The sequence below is a fragment of the Macaca thibetana genome, chromosome 12 (genome assembly GCF_024542745.1).
Source record: "Macaca thibetana thibetana isolate TM-01 chromosome 12, ASM2454274v1, whole genome shotgun sequence".
NCBI lineage: Eukaryota > Metazoa > Chordata > Mammalia > Primates > Cercopithecidae > Macaca > Macaca thibetana.
Genome location: NC_065589.1, coordinates 115374018 through 115393301, shown reverse-complemented (window position 1 = coordinate 115393301; position 19284 = coordinate 115374018). Strand labels below are relative to the sequence as shown.

General features: G+C 40.5%; 1 protein-coding gene across 3 annotated transcripts in view; it reads left to right on the top strand.

The window, feature by feature from the left end:
• Positions 1-19284, top strand: part of CCDC93 (coiled-coil domain containing 93) — a 94379-nt gene that overhangs the window by 48557 nt on the left and 26538 nt on the right. For 2 of the 3 annotated variants that reach the window (XM_050751713.1, XM_050751715.1), the window contains exons 12-15: positions 7601-7717; positions 14181-14243; positions 17573-17646; positions 18771-18852. In XM_050751713.1, the coding sequence (XP_050607670.1) occupies positions 7601-7717; positions 14181-14243; positions 17573-17646; positions 18771-18852 (336 nt within the window). The remainder of the gene's footprint in view (positions 1-7600; positions 7718-14180; positions 14244-17572; positions 17647-18770; positions 18853-19284) is intronic. The other variant, XM_050751714.1, reaches the window with a different exon arrangement.

The window sequence follows — 19284 nt, the reverse complement described above, 5'->3', positions numbered from 1 at the left end:
ATTTTTAAATTAGCACAGTTTTTTTATATTTTAAGTCTTCAGCTTGTTTTTTTTTCTGCCAGAGAACTGATGGAATTGACCTCATAATCACTGTCATGTGAAAGAGTGATTAGATATATTTCTTCTTTCAGCAAACAACTATTGAGTAGATCCTACATCCAGGCAGTGTCAGGTGTAGGGGGCAGGGATTGCGTTACGCGTGAGTCGGGGTTGCAGCCCTGAGGGGCTTCCAGTAAGGAGTCAGTCAACCTGTGAAAACATAAATTACAGAATGATACAATTCGTGTGCCTATAAAGAGGCTGCCAGATGCTACTTAGTTTGTGTTATCATTTGAAGTGACAGTATCTGCCCAAAGAAAAGTGGTTGGCATAGTTGATATTGAACTGTTTTTGCCTGATAATAACCAGGGAGAATGGGTGACTTTTAAAATCATACCACGGGGTGAGAAATGGAAAAGGGAAGGGCTTAGGACTGAGTGAAGATACCACAGCCCAGGGACATTGCCTGGGCCAGAAAGTCACAGTAAGCTCAGCAGCCAGGGGACCCTGACTGCTTTGTTAGAAAATCACACCTGATCTGGCACCTGTGTGATTTCTGATACCCTTAGATATGAGTGTTTCCAATCCTATCATCCTGCCCCAACTCAAAAAATGTTACCACTTGCCAGCGCCATTGGTTTGTGGAGTTGGGGAGAAGTGTAGTATGGGGCAGGAAAGGGGTGAGGGTGTTGCTCTCTTGGAAACCTCCTATTGTGGCCACAGATATAAAAACCCAGGTTGGAATCAGGAGGGGTAGGGGCCTAGGTAGATTTTTAAACCCCTTCATTCTGGATACTCTTTCTTCACATAACATAATAGGTGTTGCATAAATCATATTCCTAACCTCTAAAGTATTAGAGGGCCAATATTTCATTTTTTATCTTTGTATTCCTGTTACCTCATTCATAATAAATACTCAGTAGAAGATAATGAATCACTTGAAGACTTTGGGGAGGCTCACCTCATAGCCATTAGCCATGATTCTGGGTCAGGCACAGAGGCTCACGCCTGTAATCCAGGCATTTTAGGAACCTGACGTGAGAGGATAGCTTGAGGCCAGGAGTTTGAGACCAGACTGGGCAACATAGTGAGACCCCTATCTCTACAAAATATTTTTTTAAAATTACCTGGGTGTAGTGGCATGTACCTCCAGTCCCAGCTCCTTGGGAAGCAGAGGCAGGAGGATTGCTTGAGCTCAGGAGTTTGAGGTTGCAGTGAGCTATGATCATGCTACTGCATTCGAGCCTGGGCAACAGAGTGAGATCCTGTCTCTAAAAAAAAAAAAAAAAAAAAAAAAAAAAAAAATCAGATTCTACTTATTAAAAGAGGCTCTTCTGTGATGTTGTAGAGATCAACTCTTTATCTCCTTCATAGCACTTCCCTCAAGCACTGTTTCATTTGTCTGTTTGCCCATCTCCCAGGCCTAGAATGTTTGCTTTCCAGGAGGGCTGGGATTGTAGTGTACTCTCAGTGCCCAACACAGTTGGGTTTTCACAGACATTTGCCAAAGGAAGGAAGAAAGGAAGAGAGGGAGAGGAAGGAACAACAGCAGCTTTCAAAACTCTTTTCCTCTGTGACACAAGTTAGGCATTGAGGAGAATGCAGAGGATGCAACACCTTTACTTATGAATTAGCCAGTTTTGTCTGGCTAGATTATGAAGGGCCAGAGGTACGGTCTTTGTCTTTTCCCCCTTCCCCAGAGCATAGCACCGTGCCCCCACACGGTAAGATCTGAGTAAAGATTAGCTGAAATAAGCCAAGGAAGGTGGGGAGAGAGATGTAAAATTTTAATCAGAGTTAAGAGAGTAAGGAACCCTGTAAATCTGGAGAGAACAATGCTAAATATGTTTGTGTTTACGAACAGCTCTAAGATTTCCTGAATTCGGAGTGACTGTTGCATAGTTAGTATACAATACCTAACTGCAAAGAGAATGGTATCAACTAATGAATTGTCAACCAGGTAAAATGGTCTCAAGCCACACAGCACAACTTGTACATTTCAGAGTCCTTATTAATTTGCATAAGGACTTGGGCTTTAGCCTTGCCAGATTTGAGCATCACTTGCAAAGATAACTGGAACATCACTTAAGAAAAATGTAAACTGTTGAATTTCAGAAAAGTGAGTTGTACCAATTCACAATTTGGTGAGGATGCCATCTGACCTGACAGTAGTGTACGGGGATTAAAGGGGAGGTTTTGGATTTTTGTTCACACCTCCTAAATGTTAAGTGCATTCTGAGCAGGCACACTGCATTACTCACCGTGGGACCCAAAGCAAAACCTTAGACTCAGCAAGGTTACATAACTATGGGTTTTTGAAATTCATGGAATTTCATTAGTGGGTTTTAAAAATATTGAAAAGAGCCTTCATGTATTGAGTTTCATTTTTGGAAGCTGAATGTAGATCAAGGAAAGTGGATGATCCCCTCCTATCTGCAGTGGTCACACGTCATCAGGAGTGCTTCAGAAGTTCACTTACAAACTAGGATAACAGCCAATGTGGTGAGAGGTGTCAGCATCTTGTTATAGAAAGGACAGGTGGAAGAGCTGTGGATACTTAGTTGAACTGTTACCTGAAAGAGTGATTAGATTTAATCTGTAGCTTTAGTGGGGAATGGCCATGCTTTTATGTATATGTTGTGTGTGCATTGGAAGGGGGTATTTGAATAAGTCTTTACAGATACAGTTGTGCTGTCTGTTTTTGCTGGCATTTGTTTATGGTAGTTTGACTTCTTGTGTGCTTTTGATATTTGACTGTGAGCCCCATATTCCGTGGAAATTTATCTGTAGGAACTATTTGAGGCCTAGGATTGAAGCTCTGTTCTTTCAGGGAAGATCTGCTTTTGCTTCTGCCAACCACCTGGGGATACGTCAGCCCAAGTCCATTTTATACCTTGTCTTTACTTGTGGGATTTTTGGACCAAAGTATTGTGTGAATTAGGATTACAGAACTGCAGGAGATCCAATCTGTTGTTACAGAATCTCATTGTGGATTTTTTCCCTCTTATAGCTGTATCAAGATTTATGTGGTAAAAAGTTGTTACTGAATTGTAAAAATCAAAGCTTGTGATCATCAGGTTTGGGCACATACCCTTAGGAAAAAAAGCCAACTTCAGTAGGTACACATACATTCCTGGATTCCCACTTTCAGTTACTTTTTGGCCTTCTGAAATTTAACATTCTTGCTAGTTCTTAGATTTAAAAACATTTTAAAATAAATATTTCACATAGTCTGTTTACTTGTCTTTATTTATTTATTTGAGACAGAGTCTCACTTTGCCGCCCAGGCTGGAGTGTAGTGGTGTGACCTCGGCTCACTGCAACCTCCCCTTCCTGGGTTCAAGCAATTCTCATGTCTCAGCCTCCCAAGTAGCTGGGATTACAGGTGCATGCCACTATGCCCGGCATGTATTTTTAGTAGAGATGGGGTTTCCCCATGTTGGCTAGGCTGGTCTTGAACTCCTGACCCAAGTGATCCACTCACCTTGGCCTCCAGAGGTGCTGGGATTACAGGTGTGAGCCATTGCACCCAGCCTACTTGTCTTTAATTGGTCAGTCAGGGTGCCAAAAACTGAATTCCATCTATTTAGTGTAGAGAACTCCTGGTACCTTGTAAGATAGGAATACTTTATTGTTGTCAGCTTAGTGACCATCTTTTGGTGGGGTAGGGAGATGATATAGGAGAGAACCCTGTATTAGAAGGTTGATGTGTAAATAACCTTTTGGGTCTCTTTCAATTATAAAAGTATATAGTTTTAGCTAAAGTAATCATTTTTTGCTTCTCTTGGGAATTTACCATTTTGAACTAGACTAATATTATTCAGTGACATTTAAATCTGTTTCCTCTAAAAACAGAAGTTGTGAATATCTGTCAGTTATTAGAAAACACTGAATTTACACTAGAAGTCATCTTAATCCACCATGTGGCTTTGAAAGCACGTTCTTAATCTGAACATGTTGAACAAATTAGATTGGCACTTTAGCCCTCACTGCAATGTAAACACAAATGGAATATTTGTAGATGGTTGATGTTCTTTGACAGATGTTGCATTTTGGAAGCAGAAATCTGTTAAGATGCTCTAGGATTTAAATTTTTTCTGTCAAGGACTTAGTATAAAGCCTGTTTTCCTCTTCTTCTATCTGACTTTGTCTCATCATTCAAAATCCACCTTGGTCATCTAGTTTTCTTCCTCATCGTGTCTCTCAGTGAATGAACCATTAGATGAGACCTGCTGGTTTGTGGACCTTTTCCTGTCTTCATCAGTCTGAGTTCTCTTGGCTTTGAGAAACAAAAAATTTAGATTGCTTGATAAAAAGTGTGTTTGAAAAACAGAGCAGTCAGCTTTCTATTTACTAGGTCAGGAACTCTTATTCCAGCTCAATAATAACTGTTTTATCTGACTAAAAATAACTTCCCATTAAACATTAAGCAGCTTCCCATAGCACTGTCTCTAGACTCAAAGGCAAACACAGGAACTTACAAGTTTATATGTACTGTGCACCAGTAAATGCACATTTACAGGACTCCACACAGCACTAAGAATTATTACCTACCAATAAGGGAGAGCATTTTTGAAAGCCCATGTTTCCTTGGAACATGTACTATTATAACATGATAGAGGTACATGTAGAGACTTCAAGATTTTTTTCTGTGCATTACCAGCATTTTCTCTCTGTTTGTATGCTTGTCTGAATCACGGGTCTAGTAAAAGAGTAGAATCAGAAAGAACTTTTCCCTCTCAGTGTTGTATAAATGATGGCTGGCCACTTGGTGAGCCCACTCCATTGACTGTCCCAGTCCATGGTTGGATTCCAAGTGAACCAGGCTCCTTAGATTAAGGTAGCAGCTCTCAACATTTTATAATACTTTCAGGACCCAGTTAAAGACTCTTAAAAACAACTAAGGACTCAATAGCTTATGTATTTTAATTCATTTACAGTAGCTTATATATTCATTTATAATAATTGATGTATTCATATCCAATAGCTTATGTATTCACTTACAAATAATAATGAGCACATTACATATTAGCATCAGAGCAATGATATCACATGTCATATAACATCTGGAAGATTTCACTGTATAATCATGAGAATGAGAGTGAAAAGGCAAATAACATCTTAGCATTATTATGAAAAGGTATTTAGCCTCTGAGACCTTCTGACAGGGTTTTGAGAGAGCATATAGCTCAAAATTGAGACTTAGATAATAGCTATCTTGGAAATAATCTTTCCACATATCAAGATAGCTGCTGGTTTTCCTGCAAGAAGAACTCTTGTGAGTGAAGTTTGAAGGTCATAGTTTTAAAACAAAGCTGTATGTGTGCCCCATACACGAATACGAGAGCATGGAAGCTGGGTGGGGGAATGCAATTTTTATTTTCTTAGGACTTTGGCCATAAAAGCAGTTTATGAGCAAGAAAGCTTGCTAAGAGTCAGGCATTACCCAATCCATGTCAAAGCTGCAGAACAGAATTGAATGAGTTTACTCAGCCCCCTCACACCGGAGGAAGTCTGGAAGGTGAGTGCTACGTGAGTCCACTGGAGCCTGCCTGCCCAAGTCTGTCTCGAAGCCTGACAGGCATCTGGAGGAGGTCAGGATACTCAAGCATAATCCTGACATCACACCTAGAGACATACTGTATGGGAAATTAGTTCTGTTTCCGATATCAGAAAAGCACGAACAGAAGGCTTATGTAATTTGGCTAGTAAAGCACAATGCTCTGAGAATATGCTTATAACACTTTGGAAGTTACAGTCAAGGAATCTAACCTGGATATTAAAACTCAAAGCTAAAATTAGCTATATAAAAAGCTATTAAATACATAACATACAAAAGTGGCCAAATTAATAGCATAGTTCAGGTCATCCAGTCAAAGTAGAGGAGATACAGTTTATTGTAATTCTGTTTCTGGTAAGTGATTTAGAGTAGGGGTGGTCTCTTCTGCCACGCTTTTTTAATACTCTCAAATGATTTTCAGAAATAGTTTGTCCTTGTCTGTACTACAAGTTGTGAATATCTTGTTGTGTCCAAAATTAATTTTAAAAAGTTAATTCCAATTCCCAGAAATCCTGAAAGCTAAAATAATATTGACATTTTACATAGTCCCAGGTTTCAAGGCTAAATGTGTTGTAATACTAAATGCTCAGTTTTTCTGTTTCCTTAATGGCCTACCAGCCCATGAGATAGAAAATGATGTTTCTTACCATTTTATGCAGCTATATCCTGCTGGTTGTTTTGTAACTCCAAAGTTGTTAAGTAGCAGAAGAGCTCATCTTCCATTAATAATACTGCTGAATTATTCAGAGAAATCCTTAACCAGAATAAATGGTTATGGCCATCCAATTTCTCCTCCTTTTCACTTTCCCATTTCTTTTTCCTGTGGGTAAATATCTCAAACTTTCAAGCCTAGAATCACTGTTAAAACATGCAGGGAAAGTTGAATATCCAGATAGTTTTGTTGCTCCCTCAAAACCCTGTCAGAAGGTCTCAGAGGCCAAATACCTTTTCATAATAATACTAAGATGTTATTTGCCTTTTCACTCTCATTCTCATGATTATACAGTGAAATCTTCCAGATGTTATATGACTTGTGATATCATTGCTCTGATGCTAATATGTAATCAATGATTAGCTTGGAATTGGGGTGCTTACTATAAGAAAGGAGATGTTTTATCGTTGGTGCTTGACTGTTTAATAAAACTATCTATAATCACCCAAGAAGTATTATAATTGCACTTTTCGCAAAAAGGTCTACCTTTTAATTTCTTTTTCCTAGGGCTGCTCGCAGGAGTCTTGAGGCAGGTGTTTCTATTCAGTATCTATACTAAGCTGCTTGCTTCTTTGTGTGGTTTTTGAGGAATGGCCATTTGCCCTCCTGGAAAATGTTGTCACATTCACCTCATCATCTTGTTTAGAGATCTCTCTCCACTCACTCCTGGTCCTGAGGATCCTTCTCCACCCGCCTCCTCCCTTATATAGTTGCAGAACTTTTCCTACATGACCTCTGTCAGCACCTTTAATCCCTTTCCAGTCAATCCCCTGTCAACTCCAGAACATCAGAAATAGGAAATGATTAAATTGGGGTGGGCCAACTGATGGAAAATGTGTTGGGAGACTCTTCATTATAAGTGCTGCTGAATGACTAGACTTTTTAACCATATGCTTATAATGCTTCACTCACAGTGAATCAATTCATTATTCTTAATAACTCCAGAATGGTCCTGTGAAGATATTACCTTGGCCGTGTTATTCCCCTATTTAAGACTTTTTGATAATACCTATTGCCTGTATGATATTGATATAACCACAGTTACGTCCCTGTACTTTTTTACACATGCTGTTCCCTTGGCCCAGAATGCAGGTTCTGTTGATAGGGATTTTGGTCATTGTGTCAGAATCTCTTCTCTACGCCAGATTTTGAACAGGCCCCTGTAAATGCCCTGGCTTTGTGTGACTGGCTGCCCAACAGTGCTTTGCCCACATTCAACAGAGCTTGATTACGTGAACCAAGGTGAACTAATTAAATCCTTTGGATTTGCCATCCCTTTTTTTCCACAGCAGTCTGAGCTATCAACTGAAGAAAGTCCAGAAAAATTAGGAACCTCCCAGCTACATCGTCGGAAAGTCATTTCCTTGAACAAGCAGATTGTACAAAAGACCAAACATCTTGAAGAGGTCAGTGTTTTCTTTTCATAAGTTTATTCAAGATCTTCATAGTAGATTGCTTAAAGGAGATTCCAGAATGGGGGTTGGCATACTGTGGTGCTTGGGCCAATCCAGTTGCCACCTGTTTTTGTAAATAAAGCTTTATTACAACATATGCACATCCATTTGTTTTCATATTTTCTGTGGCTGCTTTCAGGCTACGGTGGCAGAGTTGAGTAGTTGCAGAAGACCATAAGACCTACAAAACCTAAAATATTTACTACCAGCCCTTTGCAGAAAAAATTTGCTAACTTCTATCATAGGAAAAGATCACAGGGCAAGAATAAATAGCATTAGTTCACAAATATTTCCCGAGCACTACTATGTGCTAGGCACTGAACTAAGCTATTGGGATGAATGAAGACCAAGTTATGATCCTTGCTGTCAAGGATCTTAAGGTCTAATGAGAAGTCATCACACTCATCGTCATTTAATTACAGGTGTGTTAAGTGCTTGAAGGAGAAATCTAGGAAGCTGGGAGAGTGACTGATAGGGAGACCTGACCTAGCCTCAGGTCACAGAGTTCTGAGACTGGAAAGATGAGCGGGCATTTCCAGGCAGGAAGTCTGTATGGGCTTATATCGACGTATAGAACAACATGAACAACGACCAGAGGAGGAAGGGTCTTGGCCAGTCTGTTTTGTGGCCAGAGAGTCATGAATGAGACAGTTGGTTGGCAGTGTCTGATCAAGAGGACCATCCAGGCCATGTTAAGGACAACGGAAGCCATCGAAGGGTTTAAATAGGGGAGTGGCATGATCAGAATTGCATATTGTAAAGACCATTCTGTTTGCTGCAGGAGCATGAATTAACTGGACTTGGGTGAGAAGGAATTCAGGGAGAACAGATAGGAGGCTGATGCAGTAGTCCAGACATGGACTGCTACTATTGATGGCAGGGAAATGGAGGAAACTTGATCATTTTTAAAAGAACTGTAGGAGATGGTGTGCTGTAATACCTGGTGATATGAGACTGTTTTGGAAAGACCTTCATATATTTGCCCTGAAAAGTAGACCTAAGAGGAAGCTGGGAAGTTTGACTCAGGAACAGTCATTGGACAATAAAAAGTTATGTACTTCAGTTGCATTAGCAATAGATTAGATTAGAAGAATATACGTAGTAGAAGATTAAGAGAATGAATATGAGCCGGGCGCGGTGGCTCACACTTGTAATCCCAGCACTTTGGAAGGCTGAGGAAGGGAAGTTCACCTGAGGTCGGGAGTTCAAGACCAGCCTAACCAACATGGAGAATACCTGTCTCTACTAAAATACAAAATTAGCTCGGCATGGTGGGCCTGCTTATAATCCCAGCTACTCAGAAGGCTGAGGCAGGAGAATCGCTTGAAACCGAGAGGTGAAGGTTGTGGTGAGCTGAGATCATGCCGTTGCACTCCAGCCTGGACAACAAGAGCAAAACTCCATCTCAAAAAAAAAAAAAAAACTGGGTACAAGTTGCATTTTGAGCTTGTTTTTATTCTTTCAAGTCCCACATATTTAAAAGGTATGAACTTATCAAATGGTCCTGCTCAATCATTTCTTTGTTTGAATCTGTTCTGTTAGAATTTGTTCTCCCATAGCTGAACAAACAATAGGTTGGTTTTGCTAGATGCTCTGGATCAAAGAAGGATGAAAAGAGAGCCTACGATTTGGTTTCTGTTCAGTTATTTGTTTAGACATCTTAATGAGTTCTCAACTCAGTATATCATTTCTACTCCTGACCCCTGCTAGTGATAAGAATAGTTCAAAAAGAACTCATCACAGAATCAGAAGGAGTCAAGGATGAGGCTTCCTTATTATAGTATATCTCTGAGAGAAGATAGTTGTCAGGTTACTGTGAACTCCAGGAGCCAGAGTATCCCAGCAGGAATGCATATTTGCTTCTACCTTCTGTCTAAACCTGGGGAGAAGCAATGCTAAGCCTCAACACAAAGGGCAGTCTTGGCACATTCTTGGTCCAGCTGACAGGGCAATCCTCCCTGACTCTTGAGTCTGTTTTGCAGTTGATTCAAAACACTTTTACCCAGAGCCTGTTACTTTCCATGCATACTGCTTAACATATAGCAGGCTGTCATTAAAAGACAACAATCATTATTGCTACGTTTAATGTAATTAAAGATGACGACCAGCACATGCAATAATCCCTGGCCATGTAGCTATCCCAACTGGATGAGGAAAATGAGGTAGGAAGGGAAGAGACTTGCTCAGTTTGTGTTCCATGTTTTTGTGTGTGTGCAGATATACTAAACACATTTTCCTTTTGTTTCTGTCAGTTTTCAAATGTTTCAAGTGCTTTTTTTAAATTACAGGGATAAGCTCAATATAAATTAAATAGTATAGAAGTATATAAAGATAAGAATAAATACAGCAAGCTACTATTTGTGTCTGCTGTGTTGCCTTTGCAAACATGTATGCCCCTTCACCTGGGGAGAGTGAGTTGTATGGTTACAGAATGGGGGATTTTATTTCACTTATTCTATCACAGACATCTCTCTGTCAGTAATAGTAATTGCTAATAAGTGCTTTGTTATTGCTTAGTAATTATTATGTGCTTTACAAAATTAACTCACTCAGTTCTCACAGCATCCTTATGAAGGGGAGGTACTGTTTTTTCCTCACTTTACAAATAAGGATACTGAGACACAGAGAAATTAAGCAGGCTGTCTGTAGTCACATAGCTTGTTAGTGGTAGAACCAAAATGTAAGCATATGAATCTACCTCATTCTTTTTACTGACTGGATAGTGTGACATAGTATATATATAACATTATTTAACTTGTCCCCTAAGTTGTCAAAAAATGCATTTTTTATTTTGCTAGAAACTATCAAGTTATTCATCAATTATTTTATCAATTTATACTTCTACCTGTGGTATGTGAGGGATTCCAAACTCTAAACCCCACAACCTCTTTTACAAAGTCATACAGGCAGAAAGCATCTGAGATGCATCCTTTTTTAGGCTTTTACAAACATGTATGCCCTCACCTTGAGAGTGAGTTGTATGGTTACAAAATTGAGTTTTTATTTCATGTATTCTATCACAGACATCTCTCTGTCAGTAACAGTAATGCCTAATAAGTGCTTTGTTATTGCTTACTAATTACTAAGCGCTTTGCAAAATTAACTCAGTTCACACAACATCCTTATGAAGGGGAGGTACTGTTATTATCCTCACTTTACAAATAAGGAAATATTAGTCTATTCTCACCTTGCTAATAAAGACATACCTGAGACTGGGTAATTTATAAAGGAAAGAGGTTTAATTGACTCACAGTTCTGCATGGGTGGGGAGACCTCAGGAGACTTACGATCATGGCGGAAGGGGAAATAAACATGTCCTTCTTCACATGATGGCTTGAAGGAGAAGTACAAGCAGGGGAAATGCCAGATGCTTACAAAACCATCAGTTCTCATGAGAACTCACTGTCACGAGAACACCATGGGGTAAACCGTCCCCATCATCCAGTTATCTCCACCTTATCCGTCCCGTGACATGTGGGGATTATGGGAACTACAATTCAAGATGAGATTTGGGTGGGGACTCAGCCAAACTGTATCATGGTCCAATAAGGGAATATGCTACAAAGGAATTAAAATGGAGTGAAGCTGGTAGGTAGCTAAGAAGAAACCTGAGAGTGATGAAAGAAAGAGAAATCCAGAGAGGTGGTGGTAACCAGCAGCTGAATTTTTAGGGTAAGTGTAGGGATTAGTGATGAAGAAGAAAATAGAGGTAAGAGAATCCTGGAGGACTTCAGCAAGATAAAAACCAAGCTAAGCTACTGGGACACTTCCTATGTAAGAAAGGATGGTCAGATGAAGAATTAAAGAGAGCTCTTGTTAGTTAAATTAATTAAAGAAAAGAGATGAGCCTTTTCTTCTTAGAAAGCTCTTACTTCCCTGCCATGATCCATCTAAGGTAAGTCTTTGTCAGTGAAGGTTTCCTGAACCCCCTGGTGAGGGAGCTGACTCTTTCCTTGGGCCTATCTCTGCCCCATCTCTTCTCATATTTTGATCTCACAGTTACAATGTCATGTTCTTTTCTTTCTCCCATACACCTCATTTGAGCAGAGCATTGGGTAACTGTCAGATGAGTAGGTGGGTGCAGGGGTGAGAGGCTACACAAGAAGGTGGGTGAAGCAGGTGAGAAGATCCCGGGGACCTTTCCTAGAGCCTTGTCTTAGTCCATTTGGGCTGCTCTATCAAAATACCTTAGACATGATAATTTATAAACCACAGAAATTTGTTGCTTATAGTTGTGAAGGTTGGGAAGTCCAAGATCGAGGCACCAACAGATCTGATGTCTGATGTCCATAGATGATCCCTTGTTGCTGCTTCCTCACATGGTGGAAGGAGGCAAGGGAGCCCACTCAAGCCTCTTATATTTTCATTTTTTTGAGACAGGGTCTCACTCCATCATCCAAGCTAGAGTCCAGTGGCATGATCATAACTCACTGCAGCCTCAACCTCCTGGGATGAAGCAATCCTTCTGCCTCAATCTCCCACATAGTCGGGACCACAGGAACACCACCATGCCTGACTAATTTCTTTTATTTTTTTTGTTGAGTCAGCAGAGTCTGACTCTGTTGCCCAGGCTGAGCCTCTTTTGTAAGGGCACTCTTCTCATTCACAAGGCTGGAGCCCTCATGACTTAATCACTTCCCAAAGATCCCACCTCTTGAAACAGTCATATTGGGTATTAGGTTCTAAGATGCAAATTTGGGGCAGACACTGACATTTAGACCATAGAAAGCATCAACAGTTAAAACGCTGGGATTTCAAGAGACAACTAAACTTTTTCCCAAAGTACCCTTATCTACCAGTTACACAAACAGGTTAATAAAAGTTGTTGTTGCACAGATGGCTGTCTTTGAAAAGGGAGGCACCAGAACCCACCTGCTTCTCTCTCCTTTATCACTTTGCTCTCGGCTTGAGTTGGCTTCTTGATAGGCCTTATTGGAATTATAACCATATATCAGTCATGAAGACTAGTAACTAGATGGGAGTAATGATTTCTGATGGTGACATAATTCTTAATAAGCTGCTTACAGGCCCAAGGATGGGGCATGTTACTTTGAAATAAGCATTGAGATATAGGTTAAAATTTCTCATTGTTAACTTGAACCCAGTTAGTAACTAGTTTGAAGGTGGTTTTCTGCCTCTTATCCTTCTTTTTTTTTTCTTTTTTATTATTATTATTATTATTATTATTATATTTTAAGTTCTAGGGTACATGTGCATAACGTGCAGGTTTGTTACATATGTATACTTGTGCTATGTTGGTGTGCTGCATCCATCAACTCGTCCTTTACATCAGGTATAACTCCCAATGCAATCCCTCCCCCTTCCCCCTCCCCCCCCCATAATAGGCCCTGGTGTGTGACGTTCCCCTTCCCGAGTCCAAGTGATCTCATTGTTCAGTTCCCACCTATAAGTGAGAACATGCGGTGTTTGGTTTTCTGTTCTTGCGATAGTTTGCTGAGAATGATGGTTTCCAGCTGCATCCGTGTCCCTACAAAGGACACAAACTCATCCTTTTTTATGGCTGCATAGTATTCCATGGTGTATATGTGCCACATTTTCTTAATCCAGTCTGTCACTGATGGACATTTGGATTGATTCCAAGTCTTTGCTATTGTGAATAGTGCCGCAATGAACATACGTGTGCATGTGTCTTTATAGCAGCATGATTTATAATCCTTTGGGTATATACCCAGTAATGAGATGGCTGGGTCATATGGTACCTCTTATCCTTCTTAAAAGTGAAAATACACAATCCTTTTGAGCATTTAAAGGAATGTTTTCAAATTTCTGAAAGTTGATAGACACTAGGATATATTGTTTTAGCAAGAGAAAGGGAATCGACTTTTTCAAGATGTGAGTTCACAGTTATGTAAGTTGGAACGGTAAAGTAATTTATTTTCATTCTCTTAGTGTTGAAGTCCTGAATCCTATCTTTTATGTGTCATCATTTGCCAACCAGTCTTATGCTAGAATCTCAAGTGCTGAAATGCTGTTTGTATTCTGCTAACAGGCAAGTTGGTAAACTGCATTGATTGTAGCCCCACTGAAAAGTCAGAGGGACTTGAATTTGGATCTGGGCCTCATCAGTTATCAGCTATGGGACTTTAGTCAAATAACTTAACCCCTATGAGTATTTATTTCCTCGTCTGTAAAGTAAGAAAAATGCCTTTTTTCACTAAATGTAAAGATTCAGTGATATAATTTATGCAAAATTCGTAGTACATTGGCTGACGTGTACTTGGTGGTAATTAAATATGAGGCTTTTTTCTTGATTTGTTGTTGGCAACCCTTCTAAAATTTTCACATTTGCTCAGTTTAAATCTTTCTGAGCTTTCATTTTCTCATCTGTGAAATTGACATCTGTGTTGTCATGAGGATCAAATGAGAGCATATGTCTTTTATCTTTCATTTACAGCTGCGAGCAAATCACACCAGCCTACAAGCCAGATATAATGAAGCCAAGAAAACGCTGACAGAGGTGAGCAGATAGATTTTCCTTCTTCCGTGGGCCCTTGTCAAGAATCGTTTTTGACCTGCACCACTAATGGAATGCCGTGTTTCATCATTCTGTGTATGGGAGACACAATCCTGTTCTCAGAGACGGCAGTCAGTTTGAGACATGGGACAGTTACGTGGTAGTGTGTGACCCATGCCATCAGTTTGCTCACACTGCCACATTCTAGACCCTTAGCGGTCCTGGTGGGAGAGGTCTCTGTGGGCTGTGAGGGTCAGTAAAGGCTTCCTAGGAAGGCGAGCCTGATAGGCTGGGTGGGGCACAGGCGGGAACTCAGAATGTCACTCACAGTAAATAGCCCTTGCCTCTCAAACAGCAGCTGTAAGATCCTGAATTCCTTGAGAGTGAGATGTCTTTTGAGAGATGAGAGAACCTCAGAGTGATATAATTGTTGTTCAGAATTTCCAGTAATCTCCTAGGCAGAATGGAGCAGGGGCTGCAGGAGGAGAAGGAGGACTGGGAGTGCGTTTGAACCCTGCGATTCAGTCTGTAGTCTAGGTTGCAAGTGTGCTGCTACTTCACATCAGCATTGTCGCTGCTCACTTCCCACTTCTGATTGCTGAACAGACACCTCTGGGGCCACCTCTATCATGAGCAGTGTGTAGATATTTCTGTCGCTTGGTTTCCACAGAGAACTATCCTCATCCAGACTTGAAAAGCTCTCTTCCTTCTGAGTTTGGTGCTTGGACTATAGCTGTGCTATGGAAGGACCTCGCTGCAAGGTCCCTACCTAGTACTTCCTGGACGATTTGGAAGCTAGGATCTTCAAAGAGGTCTCTGAAACCAACCCAGTCTCCCTACTTTTCTACAATTCACATGACATTTACCAATTTAAAATTCTTATTTCTGTAGCAATATGTAGCACTTAATTTTCCACCTTGATGTCAACCTGACAAAGCTTTTCAATTCTGGTCTGGACTAACCTCTTCAGTTATTGTCAAAATGTTTCAAAAGAGCAGGCACATGAATGGCAATTAGAATAATTTTTTTCTCATTGTTCATAAAGACGCCTGCCTTGCCTTTGGACAGATCAGCTTCCTTTACACTGCTCTGTGACTGCGTTCCTTATGGATTCGATGGCAAGCTCTGCGGGTTGGGAACCCTCTGTGATACTACTTTTAATGCTGCAGAGCCCCTGGCATGAAGTTTGCTAGTTCTTGGATCTGTCTTTGTATAACAATCTGGAAGAGATTAAAGGGAAAATATCTTGATATCAATTTTCTAAGACATTTATATGCCTTAGGATATCAACTATCAGTGACTTACAAAGGGGCTTTTTATACTAAACACTAAATCAAGTATTTGTTGAGCCCTTTTCATGTTATAGAAAGGTGGAGGGTGTGATTTAAGTCAGTAATAAGACTGTCCTCAAATGAAAACAGCAGCCAGCATTGCTCTGGGCCTATCATTCCTGCAGTCATCATTCTTTTTTGCAGATGGGAAAGCTAAGGCAGAGAGGCTAAATAACTTGCCAAAGGCCATGCAGCGGGGGTCAAGATTCAAATACAGGCAGCCTGGCATCAGAGCGCTCTTTGGTAGTTTACTGTCTAATAGGACAATCAGACTAATTCCCATCTGGAAAAATGGGAAAGCTATATAAAACCTAGTACTGAGCAACTTCTGAAGAAGCTTGATTTGGTCAGCCTGTAAGTAATGTCTTTCGCCTCTGGGCCTGGTTCTCCTTACCTATCAAGGTGAGTAGTGAGCAGAATGAACGCTCTGAACCCTTTCACTCCAGGCTTCCCAGATTTTACCTCTTTAGCAAAACCTGCGCTTCCAGGATAACCTGGTGGCACTGAAAAGCAGGGAGGACTTGTGTCTCTCCAGTGAGTCTGGGGACAGCAGAGCAGGGCATGGAAGGTCGCAGACAGCAGTGGTGCCTGACACCCGTGGGGGAGGCTTCATGACTGCTTCAGGAAGGCCAGGAGACTGGCTGTCCCCTCCGCTCTGTAATTTCAGCCATCACAGTTCTAATTTCCTGTGTGTGATTGTTTTCATGCAGTATTCTTTTATGTCTAAGTACATTAATTGTATCTGGTTTTGCGTGCTCTATAACTATTACTTAAGATCCGAATTGGCTTGTTGAATTGATACATCTTTTTTAAGGTTATGTCTCTCTGCAGCTGTTTGATGATCCTTGGTTATATGCTCATCTTTAATTTTAAAATTTCGGATTACCACCTCTGCAGATCCATCCATTTTATGCAGCCCACTTCCTGTGTTTATTCTGGAAGGGATCTACCTACTGTTGGCTGGGGTCAGCGGGTAGTGACTGATGTTCTGGGTCAGGGAACTCCCCATTTTTGCTGGGTATCACCAACTATGCAGGACCCCGCCCTGCCTCTGAGAGTTAAGCACCAGCTCTTGGGTTTAAGATAGTCAGGTTTCATTGCCTAGCCTATGTGGCTGTTCCTAATGCAGATCCCCAACACTGCACGCCAGTCCTTCCTACATCTGCTAACTCCACATAGCTTCCTCCTCAGGCCATTCCTGTCTGTTAACCATCTTTTTTGACCTGTGAGGTTAAACTCTTGTGTTCTAATGTAATAGTCTGGATGGTTGGGAGTCTTAGGGCAAGAAGGGGTGGCTGCGGCCGGGCGCTGTGGCTCATGCCTGTAATCCCAGCACTTTGGGAGGCTGAGGCAGGTGGATCACGAGGTCAGGAGATCAAGACCATCCTGGCTAACATGGTGAAACCCCATCTCTACTAAAAATACAAAGAATGAGCCGGGTGTGGTGGCGGGCGCCTGTAATCCCAGCTACTCAGGAGGCTGAGGCAGGAGAATGGCGTGAACCCAGGAGGCGGAGCTTGCAGTGAGCCGATATCGCACCACCGCACTGCAGCCTGGGTGACAGCGAGACTCCGTCTCAAAAATAAATAAATAAATAAAATAAAAAAGAAGGAGTGGCTGCAAGTTGTGCTTAGTCTACTATTTTCAACTAGAAATCTTGGAACTTTTTTTAAACTTCTTTTTTTTTAAATTTTTGAATAAGTAACACATTCACATGGTACAAAATTCAAAAAGTACAAAGGGTGTAGGTTTGGAGAAACAGTCGGTATTTTCTTCACCAAACAGTAGATACTAGAGATCATTGTAAAAGAGCTACTTCATTTTTTAAAAAATATTGGCTTAGTATTCTGTTGTATGATGTAATTACCTACTTTATGCATTAAAATCCGAGTTTAAGTTTCTTGTTTAAAAAATGTCATTATCTGCCTCACAAAAAGAAGGTGAAGTTGTTCACCTATACTACCAAGGCTCCAGCAACCACGTCTCCATTCTCTCTTGCAGCTTAAGACTTACAGTGAGAAACTGGACAAAGAGCAAGCAGCCCTCGAGAAGATAGAATCCAAAGCTGATCCAAGGTAAGAGGTTTCAGCATGCACTTATTTTTGCTTTGATGAAAGTGACTTTGCTGATACTTGTTGGCTGGATTTGTTTAAACACAGAACAAAGCAGCCAAAGGCTATTGGTCTGGCCGCTGCAGGTCAGATCATTTTACTGTTCATCCAGAAAGTGGTGACTGTGTCATGCTGAGATGTGCTTGGGCTGCCCTGTGTTAGTCACCTTTCTCCCAATACCCCTTGTGTGCAGAAGCAGCATAGTTTTTTGTTTTTCTGTTTTTCAAAATAGTCATACCTTCCTAGTACAAAAAAGGGCATGTGGTGAAAAATCACACTCCTGTCCCCAGCCACCCAATTCTCTTCCCTAGAGTTCACTGTCGTTACAAGTTTTTAAACAGCTCATGCCTCCTTGGTAGAAAAGGTGCAGTCTTTTCTGTCAAGACGCAGCTGCTGTAGTTGTTTGTTCTTCCATGTAGAATGAATTGTCATTAGAGCATTAGAGGAGAGAAAGCACTTAACATTTGACCTTTTTAGCTTCAGACTGTTTGGGTGGTATAAGGTCTCCCAGGAGCTGGTTATTTGAATGAGACTGAAATCAAAAAGTTTCAGGCACAGAATGAGCAGTTCTTGTTTGATGAACATTTTTACCAAAAAGTCCCCACAGGTAATTTGACTCTATAATTATAAACCTTTGTTTCATGAAATGGAGCAAAGCAGTGTCAGATATTTGATATTTTTATTGTCAAATTTGTGCTTTTAATGACCTTAAGTAACTTGTTATCCTCTTCAGAATGGATTTTAAAAATAGTTTTCAGTACTGTATGTGCCCTGAATACAGTTGAATAATTGGTATCATTAAATATATCTGGTGCTGTTGAAACTCATTGATGTTTCTATAGTTGGCATTTTAATTCTGGAATCTGTAATGTTTTCTTGGATCCGGCATGATGGTCTTGGGTTTATAAATGAAAAATAATGTCAGTTAAATGGAAGTCGTTATCATTTGTGCAGAATCCGTGAGACACTCTTAGAGCTGAGAAAGGAAATTGAAAAGAGTCCTTTTTTAGCTGCGGACCTGCTTTTAGCTGTGATTCATAAAATCATAATGGCCTGCCATATGTCATTTTCTTGTCTTTTCTCTTCAGTATCCTACAGAACCTGAGAGCACTTGTAGCCATGAATGAAAATCTGAAAAGTCAAGAACAGGAATTTAAAGCACATTGTCGAGTAAGTGTTGTTTGGTGTCAGCAAATAAACCAGGACTCTTACCGAATCTCTTGGTTTACCTCCATTGTCCTGTTGTGATATCCTATCCAGTGCAGTTTAAAAAGCAGATTCATAAAAAAAAAAAAAAAAAAAAAAAAAAAACCAGATTCATCCAGCAGTTGTCAGTTGTACAAGCCAAATAGAGCACCATGGTTGCTACCCTACAATGACACCAGAAGTAAGTCAAATAAGTAACTTTGTGCCAAACCCCAAAACAAACAATGCCACCTAACTTTGGTATTTGAAAGAAAAGCTGTATGAAGTTTTTGAAAAAATGTATTTTGTTGACAGATGGCCTTTGTGAAAAGAGTAACATCATACAAAACCAGGGCTGTCCTGAAAACCTGGGATGTCTATGTCCTATGTATAAGTCCTGGCTGCCACCATCTGGAA